This window comes from Aethalodelphis obliquidens, unplaced genomic scaffold, assembly GCF_003676395.1.
Source record: "Aethalodelphis obliquidens isolate GAN/ISIS:26980383/991018 unplaced genomic scaffold, ASM367639v1 scaffold55, whole genome shotgun sequence".
Taxonomy (NCBI): domain Eukaryota; kingdom Metazoa; phylum Chordata; class Mammalia; order Artiodactyla; family Delphinidae; genus Aethalodelphis; species Aethalodelphis obliquidens.
In genome coordinates this window covers 8641548-8667084 of record NW_020837999.1, presented here as the reverse complement: position 1 = coordinate 8667084, position 25537 = coordinate 8641548, and the positions used below count along the sequence as shown (strand labels likewise).

The 25537-nt window shown below is 38.7% G+C and overlaps 1 protein-coding gene across 5 annotated transcripts in view; it reads left to right on the top strand.

Annotated features, from left to right (window-relative positions):
- The window catches only part of DNM3 (dynamin 3), a 571656-nt gene that overhangs the window by 198754 nt on the left and 347365 nt on the right, over positions 1–25537 (top strand). For all 5 annotated transcript variants that reach the window (XM_027086312.1, XM_027086311.1, XM_027086315.1 and 2 more), the window contains exons 7-10: positions 5266–5408; positions 16730–16865; positions 19372–19439; positions 22959–23097. In XM_027086312.1, the coding sequence (XP_026942113.1) occupies positions 5266–5408; positions 16730–16865; positions 19372–19439; positions 22959–23097 (486 nt within the window). The remainder of the gene's footprint in view (positions 1–5265; positions 5409–16729; positions 16866–19371; positions 19440–22958; positions 23098–25537) is intronic.

Here is a 25537-nt window from a genome sequence, read left to right as displayed (position 1 = left end):
AGGATATCATTCAGAGTTGACAGAGAAATTAAAACCTATACAGACAAGCAAAGCTAAGAGAATTCAGTACCACCAAAACAACTTTATAACAAATGCTAAAGGAACTTCTCTAGGCAAGAAACACAAGAGAAGGAAAAAACCTACAATAACAAACCCAAAACAATTAAGAATATGGTAATAGGAACATACATATCGATAATTACCTTAAATGTAAATGGATTAAATGCTCCAACCAAAAGGCATAGACTGGCTAAATGGATACAAAAACAAGACCCATATATATGCTGTCTACAAGAGACCCACCTCAGACCTAGGGACACATACAGATTGAAAGTGAGGGGATGAAAAAAGATATTCCATGCAAATGGAAATCAAATAAAGCTGGAGTAGCAATTCTGATATCAGACAAAATAGACTTTAAAATAAAGGCTATTACATGAGACAAAGAAGGACACTACATAATGATCAAGGGATCAGTCCAAAAAGAAGATATAACAATTGTAAATATTTATGCACCTAACATAGGAGCACCTCAATACATAAGGCAAATGCTAACAGCCATAAAAGGGGAAATCGACAGTAACACAAAATAATACTAGGGGACTTTAACGCCCCACTTTCACTAATGGACAGATCATCCAAAATGAAAATAAATAAGAAAACACAAGCTTTAAATGATACATTAAACAAGATAGACTTAATTGATATTTATAGGACATTCCATCCAAAAACAACAGAATACACATTCTTCTCAAGTGCTCATGGAACATTCTCCAGGAGAGATCATATTCTTGGGTCACAAATCAAGCCTTGGTAAGTTTAAGAAAATTGAAATCGTATCAAGTATATTCTTGAGAAAGAACAACAGAGCTGGAGGAATCAGGCTCCCTGACTTCAGACTATACTACACAGCTACAGTAATCAAGACAATATTGTACTGGCACAAAAACAGAAATATAGATCAATGGAACAGGATAGAAAGCCCAGAGATAAACCCACACACACATGGTCACCTTATCTTTGATAAAGGAGGCAAGAATATACAGTGCAGAAAAGACAGCCTCTTCAATAAGTGGTGCTGGGAAAACTGGACAGCTACATGTAAAAGAATGAAATTAGAGCACTCCCTAACACCATACACAAAAATAAACTCAAAATGGATTAAATACCTAAATGTAAGGGCAGACACTATCAAACTCTTAGAGGAAAACATAGGCAGAACACTCTATGACATAAATCACAGCAAGATCATTTTAGACCCACCTCCTAGAGTAATGGAAGTAAAAACAAAAATAAACAAATGGGACCTAATGAAATTTAAAAGCTTTTCCACAGCAAAGGAAACCATAAACAAAACGAAAACAGAGCCCTCAGAATGGGAGAAAATATTTGCAAATGAAGCAACTGACAAAGGATTAATTTCTAAAATATACAAGCAGCTCATGCAGGTCAATACCAAAAAAACAAACAACCCAATCCAAAAATGGGCTGAAGACCTAAATAGACATTTCTCCAAAGAAGATATACAGATTGGCAACAAACAATGAAAGAATGCTCAACATCATTAATCATTAGAGAAATGCAAATCAAAGGTACAATGAGATATCATCTCACACAAGTCAGAATGGCCGCCATCAAAAAATCTACAAATAATAAATGCTGGAGAGGGTGTGGAGAAAAGGGAACACCCTTGCACTGCTGGTGGGAATGTAAATTGGTACAGCCACTATGGAGAACAGTATGGAGTTTCCTTAAAAAACTAAAAGTAGAACTACCATACGACCCAGCAATCCCACTACTGGGCATATACCCTGAGGAAACCATATTTCAGAAAGAGTCATGTACCACAATGTTCATTGCAGCTCTATTTACAATGGCCAGGACATGGAAGCAACCTAAGTGTCCACTGACAGATGAACAGATAAAGAAGATGGCACATATATACCATGGAATATTACTCAGCCATAAAATAAAACGAAAGTGAGTTATTTGTAGTGAGGTGGATGGACCTAGAGTCTGTCCTACAGACTGAAGTAAGTCAGAAAGAGAAAAACAAATACCGTATGCTAACACATATATATGGAATCTAAAAAAAAAAAAAAAATTCATGTTCATGAAGTACCTAGGGGCAAGATGGGAATAAAGACACAGACGTACTAGAGAATGGACTTGAGGATACGGGGAGGGGGAACGGTAAGCTGGGACAAAGTGAGAGAGTGGAATGGACATATATACACTACCAAACGTAAAATAGATAGCTAGTGGGAAGAAGCCGCATAGCACAGGGAGATCAGCTCGGTGCTTTGTGACCATTTAGAGGGGTGGGATAGGGAGGGTGGGAGGGATGGAGACATAAGGGGGAAGAGATATGGGGACATATGTATATGTATAACTGATTCACTTTGTTATAAAGCAGAAACTAACACACCATTGTAAAGCAATTATACTCCAATTAAGTTTAAGAAAATAAAAGCACTTTGTAACTTTTATCTATGAACTTAAATCAGTCAAGTAATTATCGAAAGTTCTGATGTTCCCTCCTAGAAGGTATCAGTAGAGGCTAACACAGTAATAGGCTGCTTGTTACATTATATCTGAACCATTTAGGCAAAACAATTGAAGAAGTTTTAGGAAATAAAAAACAGTGGTGTACTTCTATTTTAAGCGACATAGTACTTCTATTTTAATGTGAAATTTGTACTTTTAAATTAAGGGTAGATGAGTATTTGGAAGCCATGAAGCAGTGATAGTTGTGTCATTTAAAAATTATGAACATGGTTTAGAGAAGGAACACTGGTTTGTCATGCATGAACCATGATAGTCTATCAATATATTTAGCTCTGGTAAAATTCCTTTTTGATTACTGGTTTCATGCCTGTATTGGTCTAAGAAAAAATATCTTAGAGAAATATCACTAAGATGATTAGAAAGGTAAAGTTAGAAATAAATTAAGTTGTGAATGCTGGATGGATATGATTGATCATTTGGTTACTACAGGTGACCCCTAAATTATGGCATAACTGATTCTGGTTGACTGAAAATTGAATAAATGTTATACTGAAGATCTTTCATTTCCTACATAATCCGTTTCTGTATTGCTTCAAGGACCTTCATACTGTGTTTGAAATTAAGATAATTTTATTGCTGATTTAATATGCACCAACACCTCTGACCGTGAGACAGTTACTGTGGCAAAAACTGCAAGAGAACTGGACATTTTTGAGGAATTGAAAGGAATATTATTGTTGCTGGAGGGCAGAAAATGAGGGAATGAGTTGTAAGAGATGAATTTGGAGATGCAGGCAGTGGCTGGGTCCTACAGTGTTTGTAGGCCAAGTTAAGGATTTTGGCTCTTATCCTAAGAGCAGTGGGAAGTCAGTTGTTTAAGGAATCTGAAAAGGGGAATAACACAATCATATCTGTGGGTTAAAAAGGATTATGGTGGTTGCAGATAGGAAGTCCAAGAGTAGAGATGAGAGGACCACTTAGGAGTCAAAGTGAGAAATGATGGTAGCTTGGTCTCAGTTAGGGCCAGTGGAGATGGGAAAAGAAAGCAGATTTGAGAAATGTTTTGGAAAATTGAGAACTTCGTAGTAGATTAGCTCTGGTGGGTGATGGAGAGGTAAAGTCAAGGATAACTCCCAAGTTCCCAGGTTGTTATGAAGTCATCAAAATGGAGAACATTGAAGGGAATATTAGGTACTTTATTTCAGACATGCTGAGGTTGATGCTTCCAAGAGGATAAGTCAGGCAGGTGGTCTAATACATATACCCTGACCAAAGATAAGAAGTCTGGTCTTTAGATAACATGTCCATAGCCACAGGTGTTTGAATATTTATTGAAACCATGGATGAAATGATTGCCTTAGTAGAGAACAGACAGTGACCAAAGAAGAGGTGTAGGACCCACATTTGAGGAATATCAATATTTACAGGTCTGGCAGAGGAGAACAACTTGGCAAAGGAGATGGAGAAGGTGTTCAGAAAGGTTAGGAGAAAAATGACAGGAGCTGGGGTCACGAAAGCTAAGGAAAGAAGTGTTTTAGAAAGCTAGGAGTGGTCCACAGTATTGCTTTGCTATTGAGATATATGAGAAGCAAATGGTAGAAACCAAGTATTTTGATTATTTACCACTCACATGGCAGTCAGGGGGCTACTACTTTCTCGTGGTTACTCTTAGATTTGGGGGTTTGTGTCTTGTGGAATTGCTACTGGGAATGCAGTCTTCTCTATTCTTCTGTTTTCTGCTTCAGAGCCATAATGGCAGCACATGCCAGGGGAATAACATGATAAGTCGTAACTGTGGACAAGGGTATAATATAGTATGAACTATTGACAATTAAATAACTATAGATTTATTGAATAGATATATCCAGGTAACCTCAGATGAACATAAAAATGATTTGAAATGGTTCTTCAGTCAGTCTGGGTCTATTTATTCCCCTTACTTTAAATTTATTATTCTTTTTCCTACATTTCTATGAAGTTGATATTCTTTCTCTTGATTCTGAGTTTATTCCTTAAGCAGTTCAAGAAGGTGCTCTTTTTTTTTTCCTTTTAATTCAGACTTTCCTTAATTACACTGTAATAGAAAGAACATCAGGCAGGGAGCTAACCAGTCTAGGTTTATATCCCACCTTTGTTCTGAATGAATTGTGTCCCTCTTAGAAAATCTCTTGGAGAATTTTTTATCAGACTGAGCTTGAGGTGCCAGCAGATGACTTCAGTGGAAATGCCAAGAAGGTGGTTAGGTAGAGATATCAACAAGAAAGCTTGTGTGCAAGGTGAGAGGAAACACCTGCCTGAGCTATGGAATGGAGAGGAACTTAACAGCTGATAGGTACCTCTGAGCTCCACCAGTGGTAAGCCATTTGGTCCTGAGAACTCAGGCAGCACCTGTAACTCTCCATTTCCTTCATTTGTACCACATTCTAACTTAAGGTTCCTTTTGACAAGGTAGCTGATTTGACAAATCAGTCCATGTTAAGGTGTTATTAGGCAGCTTCATTAGTAACATTAGCTGCCTTTTAACAGGGTATCCCAGACGTAAAAAGATTGTCCGAGCAAGTGACTTTAGCTGAAGGAATTTTGAGCTTCGCCGTAGGGCAGTGGATGAGAGAGTTGGAGTTATCTGTCTACACAGTCAGTCTCACATGTATGTATGGCTTTTTAAGGTTGTGAATGACCTGGAAAACAGTGAAGGGTGATTTTTGTCTTATGAGTTGATCTTCAATCTGTTGTATGATTTTGTTTTGTTTTATTTAGCAACTTACCAACCACATTCGAGACACCCTACCTAACTTCAGGAACAAACTGCAGGGACAGTTGCTGTCCATAGAACACGAAGTAGAAGCCTATAAAAACTTCAGGCCAGAAGACCCCACCAGGAAGACCAAAGCATTGCTGCAGTGAGTTACCTTTCCCTTCTCTTGTTCACCATTTTAAACTAACTCTTCAGTTTTCTTTTTCCTTAGTCTATTTGTCATGCCGTTTTCTAGGTTTTTTCATAAAAGTAAAGTATATGAGTGAGGCTTTGTATATGTCATACAGTGAGCCTTGAATCTTTGTTTTCTAAAAGAATAATTGTTGATATTAATTCTACTATTATAAATTTAACCAATGCCCAATCCTATGCCCAGTTTTATATTGTGCTTTTATAATTGGATTCAGTCAATGAGCAAAACCAACAGTGATAACTCAGCAGGGTTTTTTTGCCCTTCGTCTTTAAAAGTGGGCTAAGTTCCTATAGAAAAGCAACTGTTTCTATTATTGTCACTTGTAGTTATTATATTTTTATTTCAGTCATTTCATATCATCTATCTCTGTGTATTTTTCAATGCAATGAGAACCAAGGATTTCATTAAAAAAAAAAAGTACACACAGTAAGGACACATTTAAATTATTTTTCTTTTTGGTAATGATTTTAATGTAGCCCTTTAGAAACACAAATGTGAAAACTGCCAAGTATCTTTTTACTCCTTCATGATCTTCCCATCTTATCCTTGGGTTATTAGATTTATCCCTGAGGGTTCTTGGGTTAGGATAGCAGAGTTGTTGGAGAATTGCCAGCCCCTTATGTCTTTTATCCTCATTCCTTCTTTCATCCTCTTTCAGCCTCATCTATTCTTTTATCCCTGTGCCTCAAATTGCCTCTCTCCACCAAAAGACCCCCACTGACCAGCTTACATTCCAGGACATCTGAAGTCCATCTCTAAAGATGATGCTTGCCACTTCTTATGGCCCCTTTCTCCCTCTGCAATCCTGTAATCAAAATACCCTTAATCTGGCATTTAAAATACACAACATAATTCCTTTTGTTTGTGGGGAAGTTTCTAAATATTCAAATTAAGTAACATATTAAATGCATTATCTTATATTCCTCCATTAAAAAAAATAATAAGATCATACGGAGGAAAGAATTTTATTCTTGGATTCATCTCTTTCCTAGTTTATCTTTTCTTTTTATTCTTGGCTTTGATTAAGCTCCTATAAAAACTCTCTAAGTTACAGAGAAAGGAAAGCTATTTCTGTTTAGGCACTAGGTCATCATCCTAACACCCAACTGAAACTATTCTCTTTGCAAAGACTGGGTCTTGCCTCTGTAATTCTGTTGGACTCAGATTACACTTTTCCACAGCTGGTTTCTTCCCTTGTTAGGGAGCTGATTCAGCTCCTTCTTTCCTTTTTTCCTTCTTTCCTTCCTTCCTGCCTTTCTCTCTCACCCCCTTTCTTCATTACTTCCTTCTTGCCTTGCTCTCATCTCTGTGTATCCTATTTGATGGCTGGCTCTGTGCTAACTACTGGGAATTCAATAATGAATAAGATTTTAACCCTCAAAAAGTGGCCACAGTAGAGCAGTGGAAACAGACATATAAACAACTGTGTTAAAATTTGTTAAATGCTACATTTCTGGTAAGAATAAAATGTTAAGGGAACCCAGGTAAAGAGCACTTACATGCGAGGAAGGGTGTGAATTCACAGAGAAAAAGATACTTGAATGAGACCCCGAAGTATGGGAGGAGTTTGTCAGGTGGAAGAAGGAGGTCAAGAGAATAGTGTGAACTTCGGTACAGCTTGTTCTAGTGGGCCAGGTGGCTGGGTTGTAGGATATGGGGAATGGAGGTGAATTTTCTAAAGTTACCCAATGTTTCATACCTTTCCAGGTGTTTAAAGTTAGATTAATATTAGCATATGCATGAACATAACTACATCTAATTATATTCTAAGTTTTCTGGCCTAAATATAATTCATCCATGATTTTGATGAAAGAGAATAAAAGGTTCAGGTTTTAGGTGGTTTGAATTTTTTTCCCAATCTAACAGATTCTGAATTTGAAAGTGTTCCAGTATGTCAAAATTAGAGTTTCTAAACCTACTAATCACAAATACAAGTAGTCATTTTTTCTCTATAATATATTTCTTTGTTTTTTTACCAACTGCCTTAAGGTAATTCATTCCTTCATTGAACTTATGGAGTACCACTCGTATGCCAGGCAGGGGGAAATAAATAAAATGCATGGTCCTTGCCCTTTGGAGAGAGACTGATAGATGCACGATGGTGATGTACTCTGCTAAGTGCTATGCTGAAAATATTCTGAGAAAGCCAAGGAGGGGCCCTTCATCTGGTTGACAATGAGTGGTGGTGGGGAGTAGGGCTGTGGATCATGAAAAGTTTCCTGTAAAAACTAATGCTTGAACTGAGTCTTGAAGGACAGATAAAAATTAGCCGGACAAAGAAGCACAAGGCAGATCAGAAAGGAAAACAAGTGTAAAAGCACAGAGATTTGGTACATGTGGGGAACTGCAAATAGCTTCTTCATGGTTGGCTTGGAAGGTGAGTGGGGATGAGAAGTAAGAGATGGGGCATCCAGGGCCAGACCACGGAGAATCTTAGGTGATGGGGTAAGGAGTTGTAATTTTATTAAATTCTGAGGAGTCATTGGAAAACAAGGCTAGACCTAGTTGTAGAGGGGCATGGATGGGGAGTTAGAAATTTATATTGTTCTGGCAGAATGAGGTCTGTGATGCTGGGCCCAGGGAAGAGCGTAGCTCATGAAGTATGAGGGGGCTCAGCTGGAGCAGTTGGAACACTAGGTGATTGTAATGTCACAGGAGTTGTGGCTCATTTGACTATTATATATAAGGTTTTATTGCTTAAATTTAATTCTTAATTTAAGTATTTTAAAATACCATTTTATGGTTGCAGCTAAATGGGCGAATGCATTTAATACACAGATATTTAAAATATATATTTTATTATTATTTTAAAATTATTATTATTATTTTCTACTTGGGGGTATGTATTCAAAAGAATTGAAAGCAAAGGCTTGTACAGGTAGTTGTACATTCATAGGAGCATTATTCACAATAGCCAAAGATGGAAACAACACAAATGTTCACTGATGTATGAATGGATAAACAAAACATGAGGGGTTTTTTTGTATATACATTCAATGGAGTATGCTTCAGCCCTAAAAATGAAGGAAATTCTGACACATGCTACAACGTGATGAACCTTAAAGATATTATGCTGAGTGAAATAAGCCAGACACAAAAGGACAAATACTGTATGATTCCATTCATATGAGGTACCTAGAAGAGTCAAATTCATAGAGACAGAAAGTAGAATGGTGGTTGCCAGGGGTAGGGGGAGAGGAGAATGGGGAGTTATTTTATTTTATTTTTTTTTGCTGTACGCGGGCCTCTCACTGCTGTGCCCTCTCCCGTTGGGGAGCACAGGCTCCGGACGCACAGACTCAGCAGCCATGGCTCACGGGCCCAGCTGCTCCGCGGCATGTGGGATCTTCCCGGACCGGGGCACGAACCTGTGTCCCCTGCATCGGCAGGCGGACTCTCAACCACTGCGCCACCAGGGAAGCCCGGAGTTATTTTTTAATAGATACCAAATCTCACTTTAGGAAGGTGAAAAAGTTCTGGAGATGGATGGTGGTGATAGTTTCACAACAATGTGAATGTACTTAATGCCACTGAAATATACACCTACAAATAATAAAAATGGTAAATGTTATGTATGTTTTACAAAAACAAACAAACCAAAAATCCCTCCAAAGCAGAAACCTGATCTTCTCAATCCTCTCCTTAGGATCTTTTAATGATTTCTGTTTACAGTTAGCATGGGCTGCAAGGCCCTGCATGACCTGGCTGGTGTTTACTTTGCCAACCTCATTTTGGGAAGGAAGAAAGGGAGGTAGGGAGGGATAAAGGGAGGAATCAGAGCTGAGATTCAATCCAGGTCTCATGACTCTCAATGATATAGTCTGTCTACTGTAATTACCTGCCTCCTATATTTGTAAGTTAAACTTTATCAGCTAATTAACACCTTGGATCAAATAATTTAGCAATTGTTTTCCAATGTGATACCTTGCTGAGAATCCAGTCCTTACCTACATAATATGATAACTTTTTCATGAAGAAAGATATCCTGAGCAGGTAGCACTGGAAAATAAAAGCAGAGTGGGGAACTGCAGTCAGTTCTGATTTGTTCTAACTGGGGAAGCAGGGAAAGCTTTACAGAGGAAGGGCTGTTAGAACTCAGCAAAGCTTTAAGAAGAAGTAGAATTTCCATGGGTAAAGGATGGTAAAAAGGACACTGAAGGCAGAGGACAGCCAGAGCAAAGACAAGGAAAAATGCATGAGTGGAGAATGCCTGGGAACAGTCAGGTGCATGGAAGGGTGGAGCAGTTGTAGTGTAGACTGGAGGGGTGGGAGATGAAGCTGGGGAGGCACTTCAGGACCTAAAAGGGAGAAGGGAACTCAAAGCCATGATAAAGAAATTGAACTTTAGAAAGAAAAGGAGAGTGAGTCACTGCAGTGTAGAATCAGAGCCAAGGAACCCCAGGAGTTTTTGGTGGAGAGAAAGGGAAAGGGCAATGTCATGGGCCAAGTACCTGCACCTGAGCGTGTGGGGACTTAGGATGGGGAAAGCAGAAAGATGGGGAAGAAAGAGGAAGGTCTCTTCCGGATCTATGCTCAGACAGGGAAATTAAGAGGAGGGGACCAGAGACAGGCGCTAGACAATTGTGGTACTGTTTGATGAACTCTAAAGAGTGTAGTTGGCACAGGAAACTATATTAAATATCTTGTGATAAACCATAATAGAAAAGAATATGAAAAAGAATGTGTATATATGTATAACTGAATCACTTTGCTGTACAGCAGAAATTAACACAACATTGTAACTCAACTATACTTCAATAGAATAATTTTTTTAAAAAGAGTGTAGTTCAAACCTGGAATCAAGAGACCTTAATGAAAAAAGTAACAGAGGTGGGTGGATCCTAGAGGGTTTTTTGTTGTTGTTGTTTGTTGTTGTTTTAGAAATTTCACGTAATGTCTGAAACATTTATATTAACATATTTCCATACAAATAACCCAAAGAAAGTTTAGTATTAGTTGTTCTGTTTGTTTGTTTGCTTTGTTTGTTTATACTGCAGGTTCTTATTAGTCATCAATTTTATACACATCAGTGTGTACATGTCAATCCCAATCGCCCAATTCAGCACACCACCATCCCCACCCCACTGCGGTTTCCCCCTTTGGTGTCCATACATTTGTTCTCTACATCTGTGTCTCAACTTCTACCCTGCAAACCGGTTCATCTGTACCATTTTTCTAGGTTCCACATACATGCATTAATATATAATATTTGTTTTTCTCTTTCTGACTTACTTCACTCTGTATGACAGTCTCTAGATCCATCCACGTCTCAACAAATGACTCAGTTTTGTTCCTTTTTATGTCTGAGTAATACTCCACTGTATATATGTACCACAACATCCTTATCCATTCATCTGTCGATGGGCATTTAGGTTGCTTCCATGACCCAGCTATTGTAAATAGTGCTGTAATGAACATTGGGGTGCATGTGTCTTTTTGAATTATGGTTTTCTCTGGGTATATGCCCAGTAGTGGGATTGCTGGGTCATATGGTAATCCTATTTTTAGATTTTTAAGGAACCTCCATACTGTTCTCCATAGTGGCTGTATCCATTTACATTCCCACCAACAGTGTAAGAGGGTTCCCTTTTCTCCACACCCTCTCCAGCATTTGTTGTTTGTAGATTTTCTGATGATGCCCATCCTAACTGGTGTGAGGTGATACCTCATTGTAGTTTTGATTTGCATTTCTCTAATAATTAGTGATGTTGAGCAGCTTTTCATGTGCCTCTTGGCCATCTGTATGTCTTCTTTGGAGAAATGTCTATTTAGGTCTTCTGCCCATTTTTGGATTAGGATTTTTTTTTTTAATATTGAGCTGCATGAGCTGTTTATATATTTTGGAGATTAATCCTTTGTCTGTTGATTCGTTTGCGAATATTTTCTCCCATTCTGAGGGTTGTCTTTTCGTCTTGTTTATGGTTTCCTTTGCTGTGCAAAAGCTTTGAAGTTTCATTAGGTCCCATTTGTTTATTTTTGTTTTTGTTTCCATTACTCTAAGAGGTGGATCAAAAAAGATCTTGCTATGATTTACGTCAAAGAGTGTTCTTCCTATGTTTTCCTCAAACATTTTTATAGTGTCTGGACTTACATTTAGGTCTCGAATCCACTTTGAGTTTATTTTTGTGTATGGTGTTAGGGAGTGTTCTAATTTCATTCTTTTATATGTAGCTGTCCAGTTTTCCCAGCACCACTTATTGAAGAGACTGTCTTTTCTCCATTATATATCTTTGCCTCCTTTGTCATAGATTAGTTGACCATAAGTGAGTGGGTATATCTCTGGGCTTTCTATCTTGTTCCATTGATCTATATTTCTGTTTTTGTGCCAGTACCATATTGTCTTGATTACTGTAGCTTTGTAGTATAGTTTGAAGTCAGGGAGCCTGATTCCTCCAGCTCTGTTTTTTCCCCTCAAGACTGCTTGTGCTATTTGGGGTCTTTTGTGTCTCCATACAAATTTTGAGATGATTTGTTCTAGTTCTGTAAAAAATGCCATTGGTAATTTGATAGGGATTGCATTGAATCTGTAGATTGCTTTGGGTAGTATAGTCATTTTCATAATATTGATTCTTCCAATCCAAGAACATTGTATATCTCTCCATCTGTTGGTATCATGTTTAATTTCTTTCAGCAGTGTCTTATAGTTTTCTGCATACAGGTCTTTTGTCTCCCTAAGTAGGTTTATTCCTAAGTATTTTATTCATTTTGTTGCAACGGTAAATGGGAGTGTTTCCATAATTTCTTTTTCAGATTTTTCATCATTAGTGTATAGGAATGCAAGAGACTTCTGTGCATTAATTTTGTATCCTGCAACTTTACCAAATTCATTGATTAGCTCTAGTAGTTTTCTGGTGGCATTTTTAGGATTCTCTATGTATAGTATCATGTCATCTGCAGACAATGACGGCCTTACTTCTTCTTTTCTGATTTGTATTCCTTTTATTTCTTCTCTGGTTGCCGTGGCTAGGACTTCCAAAACTATGTTGAATAATGGTGGTGAGAGTGGACATCCTTGTCTCTTTCCTGATCTTAGAAGAAATGCTTTCATTTTTCACCACTGAGAATGATGTTTCCTGTGGGTTTGTCGTATGTGGCCTTTATTATATTGAGGTAGTTTCCCTCTATGCCCACTTTCTGGAGAGTTTTTATCATAAATGGGTGTTGAATTTCATCAGAAGCTTTTTCTGCATCTATTGAGATGATCATATGGTTTTTATTCTTCTATTTGTTAATATGGTGTATCACATTGATTGATTTGCGTATATTGAAGAATCATTGTATTCCTGGGATAAATCCCACTTGATCATGGTGTATGATCCTTTCCATGTGTTGTTGTATTCTGCTTGCTAGTATTTTGTTGAGGATTGTTTTTTTTTTGCAGTACGGGGGCCTCTCACTGTTGAAGCCTCTCCCATTGCGGAGCACAGGCTCTGGACGCGCAGGCTCAGTGGCCATGGCTCACGGGCCTAGCCACTCCGCGGCATGTGGGATCTTCCCGGACCGGGGCACGAACCTGTGTCCCCTGCATCGCCAGGCGGACTCTCAACCACTGCACCATCAGGGAAGCCCTTGTTGAGGATTTTTGCATCTATATTCATTAGTGATATTGGTCTGTAATTTTCTTTTTTTGTAGTATCTTTGTCCTGTTTTGGTGTCAGGGTGATGCTGGCCTCAGAGAATGAGTTTGGGAGTGTTCCTTCCTCTTCTGTATTTTGGAAGAGTTTGGGAAGGTTGGGTGTTAGCTCTTCTCAAAATGTTTGATAGAATTTACCTGTGAAGCCATCTGGTCCTGGACTTCCGTTTGTTGGAAAATTTTTAATCACAGTTTCAGTTTCATTGCTTGTGATTGGTCTGTTCATATTTTCTGTTTCTTCTTGGAAGTCTTGGAAGGTTATACCTTTCTAAGAATTTGTCCATTTCTTCCAGGTTGTCCATTTTATTGGCATAGAGTTGCTTGTAGTATTCTCTTAGGATGCTTTGTATTTCTGTGGTGTCTGTTGTAACTTCTCCTTTTTCATTTCTAATTTTATTGATCTGAGTACTCTCCCTCTTTTTCTAGATGAGTCTGGTTAATGGTTTCTCAATTTTGTCTATCTTCTCAAAGAACCAGCCTTTAGTTTTATTGATCTTTGCTATTGTTTTCTTTATTTCTATTTCATGTATTTCTGCTCTGATGTTTATGATTTGATTCCTTCTGCTAACTTTAGGTTTTGTTTGTTCTTCTTTCTGTAGTTCCTTTAGGTGTAAGTTTAGATTGTTTACTTGAGATTTTTCTTGTTTCTTGAGGTAGGCTTGTATAGCTATAAACTTCCCTCTTAGAACTGCTTTTGCTGCATCCCATAGGTTTTGGATTGTCGTGTTTTCATTGTCGTTTGTCTCTAGGTAGTTTTGATTTCCTCTTTGATTTCTTCAGTGATCTCTTTGTTATTTAGTAATGTATTCTTTAGCCTCCATGTGCTTGTGTTTTTTACGTTTTTTTCCCTGTAATTCATTTCTAATCTCATAGTGTTGTGGTCAGAAGAGATGCTTGATATGATTTCAGTTTTCTTAAATTTACTGAGGATTGATTTGTGACGTAAGACATGATCTATCCTGGAGAACGTCCCATGCGCACTTGAGAAGAAAGTGTAATCTGCTGTTTTCGGATGGAATGTCCTATAAATACAAATGAATCTATCTGGTCTATTTTGTCATTTAAATCTTGTGTTTCCTTATTAATTTTATGTCTGGATGATCTGTCCATTGGTGTAAGTGAGGTGTTAAAGTCCCCCACTATTATTGTGTTAGTGTTGATTTCCTCTTTTATAGCTGTTAGCAGTTGCCTTATGTATTGAGATGCTCCTATGTTGGGGGCATATATATTTATAATTGTTATATCTTCTTCTTGGATTGATCCCTTGATCATTATGTAGTGTCCTTCCTTGTCTCTTGTAACATTCTTTATTATAAAGTCTATGTTATCTGATATGAGTATAGCTACTCCAGCTTTCTTTTGATTTCCATTTGCATAGAATATCTTTTTCCATCCCTTCACTTACAGTCTGTATGTGTCCCTAGGTCTGAAGTGAGTCTCTTGTAGACAGCATATATATGGATCTTGTTTTTGTATCTATTCAGCAAGCCTGTGTCTTTTGGCTGGAGCATTTAATCCATACACTTTTAAGGTAATTATCGATATGTATGTTCCTATGACCATTTTCTTAATTATTATGGGTTTGTTTTTGTAGATCCTTTTCTTCTGTTATATTTCCCACTTAGAGAAGTTCCATTAGCATTTGTTGTAAAGCCGGTTTGGTGGTGCTGAATTCTCTTAGCCTTTGCTTGTCTGTAAAGCTTTTGATTTCCCCATCGAATCTGAGTGAGATCCTTGCCGGGTAGAGTAATCTTGGTTGTACGTTCTTCCTTTTCATCACTTTAAGTATATCATGCCACTCCCTTCTGGCTTGTAGAGTTTCTGCTGAGAAATCAACTGTTAACCTTACAGGAGTTCCCTTGTATGTTATTTGTCGTTTTTTCCCTTGCTGCTTCCAATAATTTTTCTTTGTCTTTAATTTTTGTCAATTTGATTACTATGTGTCTCAGTGTGTTTCTCCTTTGGTTTATCCTGTATGGGACTCGCTGCGCTTCCTGGACTTGTGTGGCTATTTCCTTTCCCACGTTAGGGGGGTTTTTGACTGTAATCTCTTCACATATTTTCTTGGGTCCTTCCTCTCTCTGTTCTCCTTCTGGGATCCCTATAATGTGAATGTTGTTGCATTTAATGTTGTCCCAGAGGTCTCTTAGTCTGTCTTCATTTCTTTTCATCCTTTTTTCTTTATTCTGTTTCACAGCAGTGAGTTCCACCATTCTGTCTTCCAGGTCACTTATCCATTCTTCTGCCTCAGTTAGTCTCTATTGATTCCTTCTAGTGTATTTTTCATTTCAGTTATTGTATTGTTCATCTCTGTTTGTTTGTTCTTTCATTCTTCTAGGTCTTTGTTAAACATTTCTTGCATCTTCTCGATCTTTGCCTCCATTCTTTCTCCGAGGTCCTGGATCATCTTCCCTATCATTATTCTGAATTCTTTTTATGGAAGGTTGCCTATCTCCACTTCATTTAGTTGTTTTTCTGTGGTTTTATCTTGTTCCTTCCTCTGGTACATAGCCCTCTGCCTTTTCATCTTGTCTATCTTTCTGTGAATGTGGTTTTTGTTCCACAGGCTGCAGGACTGTAGTTCTTCTTGCTTCTCCTGTCTGCCCTCTGGTGGATGAGTCTATCTAAGAGACTTGATGGGAGGGACTGGTGGTGGGTAGAGCTGGCTGTTGCTCTGGTGGGCAGAGCTCAGTAAAACTTTAATCCACTTGTCTGCTGATGGGTGGGGCTGGGTTTCCTCCCTGTTAGTTGTTTGGCCTGAGGCAACCCAACACTGGAGCCTACCTGGGCTCCTTGGTGGGGCTAATGACAGACTCTGGGAGGGCTCACACCAAGGAGTCCTTCCGAGAACATCTGCTGCCAGTGTTCTTGTCCCCACAGTGAGCCACTGCCACCCCCCACCTCTGCAGGAGACCCCTCCAACATTAGCAGGTAGGTCTGGTTCAGTTTTCCCTGGGGTCAGTGCTCCTTCCCCTGGGCCCCGATGTGCACAGTACTTTGTGTTTGCCCTCCAAGAGTGGAGTCTCTGTTTCCCCCAGTCCTGTCAAAGTCCTGCAATCAATTCCCACTAGGCTTCAAAGTCTGATTCTCTAGGAATTCCTCCTCCTGTTGCCGGACCCCCAGGTTGGGAAGCCTGACTTGGGGCTCAGAACCTTCACTCCAGTGGGTGGACTTCTGTGGTATAAATGTTCTCCAGTCTGTGAGTCACCCACCCAGCCATTATGGGATTTGATTTTACTGTGATTGCGCCCCTCCTACCGTCTCCTTGTGGCTTTTCCTTGTCTTTGGATGGTGGGGTATGTTTTCAGCTGAGTTCCAGTGTCTTCCTGTCGATGATCGTCCAGCAGCTAGTTGTGATTCTGGTGTTCTCGCAAGAGGGAGTGAGAGCACATCCTTCTACTCCGCCATCTTGGTTCCTTACTTTTAAAATATATATTTTAAATTAAATGTCTGAAATAAATCTTAGTAACGTGTATTTCATATAGTTACATTTTGAGTAATGAATAGAGTGCAATGTTAATTCTGCCAGTAGGTGCCGCTAAGAACACCAGGAAAAGAATTGCTAACCATAGCAAATTAAAATGAAAAATGCGAAACCTTGTAACTTTAACTTGAATTTATTTCTCTTTCACAATTATAGGATGGTTCAGCAATTTGCTGTGGACTTTGAGAAGAGAATTGAAGGGTCAGGGGATCAAGTAGATACCCTGGAGCTCTCAGGGGGTGCTAAAATCAATCGTATTTTCCATGAACGTTTTCCTTTTGAGATAGTAAAGGTTTGTACCAAATGTTATTTTTCCTTTTGTTTCATTTCATTTCTGTATTCTGTTCTACATAACTTTTCATCAAATGTTATATGAGTGGTAAGTGGTTTTCTTTATACAAAGGCTCCATACTCAGGTAATGAGATTTAGGAGAGAAGTTATTTTCTTACTGATGGTTCTGATTTTATTTAATGGGATCTAATGATATTTCAATAATTCAACAATGACTAATTGGTTTATTTGTTGTCTAGTTAATTTAAAAATATTTCTTGAGTACCTACTGTGTACCAGTGGTCTACATGCCAGGGATCAAGACAGAGATACTGTCTGGTGGGAAAAGACAGAAAATTAACAAATAAAAAAGGAAAAAAGTATCAAGTATTATTATGTAATATAATATGAGAGAAAGGGGAGTTGCATAAGCCACTTTTTTTTTGGTCAAGCATAAGAGCTAACATTTATTTAAAAGTTTTTTATGGAATATCAATTTATTGGATTATATAAGATGAAAAAAATTAAAGACTAACAATCAGAAACTGTTCACATAAGAACGTAATTAAAAAAGTAGAATATAAGTGTAAGCACATTGGAATTAACATTTTGTGAAAAATACAAATGATAAAACTTGGTAGATAACTCAGGCACTACCAGGAAACAATTATCCGTAGTTCCCCATTGGCTAAGCCAGTTTTGATGGAATATTCAGACAAGGTCTCTCTGACTACGGAGCCTTTAAAGCATGACCTGAATGGCATGAAGAGGCTACCTGTAAGTATCTGGAAGAAGAAGGTTGTTCAAGGCAGGAAGCCAAGGACAGAGCCCTAGAACAAGCACCTGTATAGCAGGTGAGGAACAGCTGAGGCTGGGGTAGGGCTGATGAATGGGTCGGGGGGAAGAAAATGAATTCAGAGGAAGGAAGTGCCCAGTTTACACAGGGCTTTCTGTGTTGCTGTGAAGTGTTTACGTTTAACAATGGAAAGTTAAGGGAGAGTTTTAAGGATTTGGCTGGTGATTTTAAAAGAACACTGTGTGGGTTGGATTGTTAAGGGGCAAGAGTGGACTGAGGGAGACAAGGTGAGTTAAACAGTAGGGCCAGAGCAGGGGTGGATCCATTTTCTGTGGGACCTGAAGCCTATACAATTTTGGGGAACCCCTTGAAGGAGAAGCATACAAAATTATAAACACAGACACGCGTCTTGGAAGGAGCTTATGCAAGGGAGAAGTCTTGAAACTTAAACTTCTTTAGCTTTATAGTAAAAATGCCTCAGAAGAGAGGCTTGAGAGAAGTGGATGGATTTGTGATTTTGGAGGTAGAGTCAATGGGGGTTGGATTGATATGGGAGATGCAAAAAAGAGAAGATTCAAGATGACTCCCAAGGTTTTGGCTGGCACAATTGAGAAAGTGTTAGTGCCCATCAGATGAGGGGAACTGAGGGAAAGTTCAGTGTGGAAGTATGAATCAAGAGTTTTGTTTTGGTTATGTTCAGTTTGAAATGCCCAATAGGCAGCTAGGTAGTTTTAGGGCCTATTTTACTTGCCTCACATACAGAGGCAGGTGCTTATTTCTTGATGTGGGAGGCAGATGGGTAAATAGACAATTTCATTAAAATGTGCTAGATAAAGTGACAAACTTCACCACAGGGTGCTATGGAAACAAGGCCCACGGACATGAATCCCAGCCTGACTGTGTAAAGGAGCCTGGCTTCTGAGCTGACTTAAGAAGGATGAGCAGCTAGTTAAGCAGGAAGAGGTGGGATTAGTAGAGGGAGAGGTTGTTCCAGACAGAAAGGGAGGAATGGTAAAGGCTGAGCTGTGGAACTAAAGCAGTTCATTGCTCTATGGCATAAAGTGTGAGGGGGAAAATGGACAGATAATGAGGCTGGAGAGGCCAAATCTCAAAAGTTAGGGGCTGAATCAAATGTTCTCTTGATGTCCCTTCCAGGTCTAAGCTCTATGACACTTTGATCCTACTTCCAAGTAAATTTAAGATACCTAGAACTTATGGGAAATTTTTATACAGTATTCTATCCTGTGTTGGATTGGCAAAATATTATTAATTTCCTCTTTTAAAGAGGCTTTGAACTCAGGTGGTTAAAATGGCCAGGGAGAAAAGACAGCCATTGTTAATCTCAGCACAGCTGGACTGCTATTGTACATCAGGTGACACTCTTATTTATGCATTCATATATGAATACATTTACTATATTCAGCAAAAGAATGAAGAATTATATATTCAAATGAATAGCCAGATTTATGTCCAGAAGTCATCCTTTATGCACAGCACTCCTTATCTATAATAGAGTTAAAATCCGCTACACTAAAACTCCCAGAAATCTCTAATGTTCTGTGTGTGTTGCCTTGAACTTTATATAAACAGATGTTTTGACCATCTGGGTTTAGGTTAGGAAAGACATGAGTCTTTATTAATAATGGAGTCAAGTTATTCTCATTTTTTAATATTCAACGATATTATTATTCAAAGGAATTGTCATAACTGTGGCTCATTTTGCATCTGCAGATGGAGTTCAATGAGAAAGAACTGCGAAGAGAAATAAGCTATGCAATCAAAAACATACATGGTATCAGGCAAGTGCTTCACATTTTCCTTGTCTTCAGTTCAAGCTACTAAAAAAAGTTAATGTTTATGAATGGCTAGTGAAGTAGCCTTTTCATCATCTGAGCAGAGTAGAATATAGAGGTGGGAGTAAGAAATAGGAAATCCTCGTTTGGATTCAATGGTAATTTCTAGTATTGGCATACTGTCTGTTTACAATTAAAAAAACAAAAACCCTTTCTGCCCTCACAGCACTGTGCTCTGAACAATCAGGGATTTACTGATGAACAAGACCTTGTTCTTCAGGGCTCTGTATTTCAGGGACAGAGGCCAGACTTGCTCATAAGTGATCATTACTTACACAGAGACCAAATAGATTAATTTTGGCTGGATTTATGGAGCAAGATTGGGAAAGATTAATGAAGGTGGTTGCTTTAGAGTCACACCTTGCCTGTTTTGAGAACAAGAATGATTTCAGCAAGCAAAGGTGTCTGTGTGGATACATGTGCTTGTGTGTGTGTGTGTGTCTGTTTGTGTGTGTATGGGGTAGGTGGCAATGCAATGAGGTGTGAGAGGAGGGAGATTGTTGAGGCTGGAGGAGAAAACAGGGGGCTTAAAGTGGAGGGAGTAATGTGAGCAAAGGCATGGAGGTGGCAAAAGGCAGCACGTATTCGTGGAGCAGGAAGCCATACATTTGGACTGGAGTTAGGAATGTAGACAGGAGAGCGGAGGGACATGAGGCTGGGAGGAGAACTTGTACCTGAATTCCCCCTTGTATGAAGTGGGATTATTTTCATTTACTTTCATTACAGAAATAAATGATAAAAAATAAATGAATTGATAAAAATAATTGATTAAAAAATGGATTTAAAACACACATTTCTTGAGTTCATGTATAGAGGGCTAAATACAATGTAATAGAGCATATGTTAAATTGAGGCATCCTGAATTCAAGGTAAGAAAACAGGTTGCCTACTTCATGATCATCTTACATGAAGGAGGGATCCCCAGTCCATTGGCCGGTTGTATCTCAGCTTTTGCAATAGGGCCAACTTTAGACTATTTTGGAAACAGAGGCTGAGAGAGCAAAACTTGACCCTGAGTGTGCATGTGATGGGTAATTTTCCAAAGGAGTTATGACATTTGAAGTATCTATCCTTACAAAATTTAGAAAATCTCCTCTACAAGTCTCAAATAGTATGGGCAAATATGAATTCACAAAGTGAAAAGGAGACAACATCTATAACCACATCCAATGTTTTTTTCTTAACCTTCAACAGGGTTTCTAGTTCCCTATTAATTCTATTCCCTGTCCGTCAAATCCAGAATACATTTGGTACAGAAACTATGTCTTGCTCTTTAGCTGGGCAGAGCTAGTATGTGAACATACAGATCTGATAAATGCAGTGGAACCAAATTACATTTTGTGGGGGGGGGTGGGTCATAAAGTATTTTACTTAATCAAATACAGTAGTTTTACTTGGCTTTTAAAACTCCTTACCAGTTACATTTTCGTTGAATGTAACTGCAAAAGCTCAGTAATTCAGGATTGTAGATTTCTGATTTACATGCATACCAACAGAAGAGATTGGTTGTTACTATTATTCTGGAGTTCATTTGCCTATAAGATGATAAGAAGTGCACAATGTCCTGAGTATAAGACATATTAATGGTGTGATTATTTATGCCCTTAAATACACTTAATTTGAAGAGTTTTGTTCCCAACTGATTCTGTTAGATATTTGAATAATAGAAAGCATCTTTGCCCACTGGGGACCCACCTTATGGTCCTTCTTCATTCTGCTAACACTGAGTGTCAATGATGAGCAAGGGATCCCTCCTTGTGGGGAAAACAAAGATAAAGACAATAACGACTCTCCCTACCAGTGTAGTAACAGGACTAAAATATGTGCTCAGACTACTGTAGTGCAAAGTAGGACGCTGGGATTCAGAGAAGGAAGACCTAGTCAGCGGCAGGACTGGAGGAGGCGAGCTGTAGGAAGTGGTTATTTTTGGTCTGGTCTTTGAAGCACAGGTGGGATTTGGACAGGCTGAAATTGTGGGAAAGGTGAAATGAACATCATACATGAAGGAAAAGACATAAAATATTAGTATGAATATGTTTGTGGAAAGGCAAATGGTCTGGTTTGGCTGAAACATAGCATGCATGAAAGGAAGGAGGAAAATAACCTCAAAGGAAGATTAGGGACAGACGGGGGAAAATTTTTAATGTCAGACTAAACAACGTGGATTTTATTCTGTATCCAAAGTGGAGAAATTACAATTACAATATAATATGATTACTACAGTACAATTAGAAATGGAGGTGGGCACAGGGTGCTAAGTAAATAAGAAGGGACATAGAATAAGGCTGCTAAAATGGAAGTGTTAAAGAAATCTCCCAGGGCTTCCCTGGTGGCGCAGTGGTTGAGAGTCCGCCTGCCGGTGCAGGGGACACGGGTTCGTGCCCGGGTTCGGGAAGATCCCACATGCTGCGGAGCGACTGGGCCCGTGAGCCATGGCCACTGAGCCTGCGCGTCCGGAGCCTGTGCTCAGCAACGGGAGAGGCCACAACAGTGAGAGGCCCGTGTATCGCAAAAAAAAAAAAAAAAAGAGAATTCTCCCAAAAGAGGTACCATAAGACTGAGTGTTTCAGGAAGAGAAGGTAACCAAATAAGGGGGAGGGAGGAGGGTCTAGGATGGGGAGGATCAACCACCAACATCTGGAGCCTGCACGTCTTTGGGCATGGCATATGTCAGGGCTCAGGATCCCTCTTATTGTAGCTTTTCTCCATTGACCTTTTGTTTAAATATGAGTAATCATTTTTTACTTTTTTATGAAACACGCACACATGCATACACATACCTGCTTTCCTGTGCTTCTGTACAGCATGAGAAAAGCATTGTTATGACATCAATTTGAATTAATTCCATCCAAATGAAAAGATACTTGCTACTTTGGTTATTGTTTGTCATTTTTGTAAATTCACAATTTAGGCATTCTGGGCTCTAAGCTAGTTCCACTTAACTGCCTTCCTTTTCCTTCAGCACCCCAGGACCTCAAACTGGGAACCACTGAGCTCACTATAATACAGCTCTCCTGGAAAGAATATGTTGTGTAGTCCAGGAATGCTACTATTTCAGTGTTCAGAAAGTGAAGATAATTTTCTGCTCCATGAAGGAGAAGAGAGGATTGCTTTTGGAATACTTTAGAAATAGAAATGTAAATTTAGGACACCATTTCTGTTGTAGCATTCCTTTGTATTGCTGTGAACCAGTGAGTTGAGACAAATGACAATTAAATATTGAGGGTCACATTATGAGCCTTGAAAACATTTTGGGAACTGTTTTTAGGTAATGTTAATCATCTATAGAATGTATTAAGGATATTATTACAAATGATACTGTGGATAGAATAAATCACTATGTAACTTTTAAACTAGGCTTTTTGCATGCTTGAAGTAGCATGTCAATTAAAACATTTTTAAAAAGAGTATTGAATATCATTCAATTTAAAATATCTAATGTGCTGCTTTCTTTCTTATGTTCAGGACAGGGTTGTTTACTCCAGACATGGCATTCGAAGCAATAGTCAAAAAACAAATTGTAAAGCTGAAAGGGCCTTCCTTGAAGAGTGTAGATCTGGTAATACAAGAATTAATCAACACTGTCAAGAAGTGTACCAAAAAAGTAAGTTTGAATTATGTAACTTTGCAACCAGTAACTACTTGGTTTACCCATCTTTCCTACCCTGCTACATACCTCTCTTTCCCTGACTCTCCACTTTGTCATAGAAGGTTGTGTGTTTGCTCAAGGGGAAGGATTGTGAAAAGTACTGAATGGGAATTGCTTTCATGATATATGGGCGTATTGACTTCTATCACCCCATTCCAAATAGGGTTGTTGTCTTAATCAGGTAAACATCACTTTAGAACAATTAAGTGAATGCCCTAAACCAATTTTTCCTGTGATGCATGGATGGGAGTAATTGTTAGGGGAAAGGAATCAGTGATATTGTTTGTAACAAAAAGGTAATTCTTCTAAATTTTAAATGAATTCCACTTGAACCTGGATGTTCTGGGAAGGGGCACTGTGGTATAGTAGTTAAGAGCCCAGCCTCTGAGGTCCAGTTATCTAGATTCAAATCCTGGCTCTGCTATTTACTTGCTGTCTGACCTTGAGCATCATACTTAATCTTTATATTTTTGTTAATTTCTGTGTAAAATGGAGATGATGATGATGATGATGATAATGATGATGATATCACCTCAGTGAGGATTAAACAAGATGATGCCTGAAACCCATGAGGCACTTAACACATTGATTAAACATAGTAAGTGCTCAGTAAATGGTGGTTAATCTATAAATGGCCATTTTTAGTAGCACCCAATATTCCCTACCTTGTAATATTTATTGTAGTATTTATTGATGGAGAGTAGTGGGCAAGGGACTTCCCAACCTGGGGGCTCTTCACTGAGAAACATGGAGGAATTGTGCTGGATTCCATCCATTCCATAGGGACATGAAAGGGGTACCCTGTATTGGAAAATATAAGAAGGGAATTACTGATGGTGTTAGGATAGGGTAGGCCTAGCCCTGTGGCAGTTACTATTGTTACTTTGATTATTTCTTGAAAGTATAGATACTTCCGATTTTGTTAGTTTTGTTACCCTTCCCTTTCTGTATGGTTACTATGAGTAACATTCCTGAAAAACCAGTGAGAAGAAAGAGAGAATGAGTATGAGTGTTGGTTCCCAGTTACCTTACAGAAAAACTCAGATGAAGGAAAGATATAAGTAGTGAAAGAGGAAAGGAATCTAAATTTAGGAATTCAGGATTGTCAATGCTAAAAGAAAAGGAGTTAGGTGGAACTAGCTTGGGGCCCAGAAGTGGCTCTGGAGCTTCAGATCCCTTCTCTAGACTTCTTACTATTCTTCTACCTTATTCCTTAAAGTTCTATTTTCTCTTCTCTAAAATAGGAAAATGCCATAGGCATTAAGGGACTGAGGAAAGGGAAAAGAATGCACATGGGGAAGAAAAAAATGTCTTTATGCCAGCTCTTCATTTGGAAACTTGAAGCCATTTAATAATACTTCACATCCCTCCTGTCCTTGCCTATACCTCAAAATACAGTTAGTCTTGTCACCTGTATATTGGCCTCCTCTTAACTGACTTGCTGAACTAACTGAAACTGCGTTCTCTATTTAATCACATGGATTGCCGCCCTCAGCACATAGATGTCTTCTTCAGCCAAAAGCTTCTCTTTAGGTTGCCCATGCATTCCTGCTTCCACCAGTTAAGTGGTCTTCTTTCCAATGGCCAGTTGTGCTGTGTTTGTCCTCAAACCTGTTTAGCCAGTTTTCCTTCTTATTTTAATTATGTAGGTTAAGTGAAGAGTAAATAAATTGATCAAATGCAGGAAAGACTTTGAATTTTGTTTCCATAAAAATCCAGCTTTGGAATGACTTAATAAAGGTTAGCTACAAAAGCTTTGCAATTGATTACGTGTAGGTAGGACAAGGCTAAAAGTATATGGGGGGGGGCGGTGATAAAAATCTAGATGGGCTCTGCATTCAGATGATTTCCCGAGTGTCTTTATGTTTCCCCTCCACTTTAAAGAAAGCAAAACTGGAAATCACAGATGAAGGATGTGGTTTATGTAAGACAGAAGACGCATAGCTCCAATCAGCAGATCCATATGCAGAGAACAGGCCTTGGCCTCACATCAAAAGATTGGCACATGTGTGTACATTTATGTTTTAAGTTATATAAAGTGTTTATGGTATGTATGAATCATTTTTTTTTTTTTTTATCACTTCCCATTGTATCCAGCTTACTGGAAAACCAACAGTTGGTGCCGATGGCATAGGACGAGACAGCTTCTTCCTGGACACTTTTTGGCTTTTATTCTTTGCTTTCCACCCTTTGAACCTCCTTTTCCATTAAGCTCTCTAGACCAGTGGTGGTTGTATATTTGTACTGTCTTCTCAAAACATTTTATATGTTGCCTTGAATAAAACCTAGCTTTCTCCCTGAGATTATTGTTTACCCTTCAGCTCCCTTCACTGAAGGATATTTATTGGCCCAAACTCAAAGAACCTTAGGGCCTGGATCAGGCATGACATTTGTG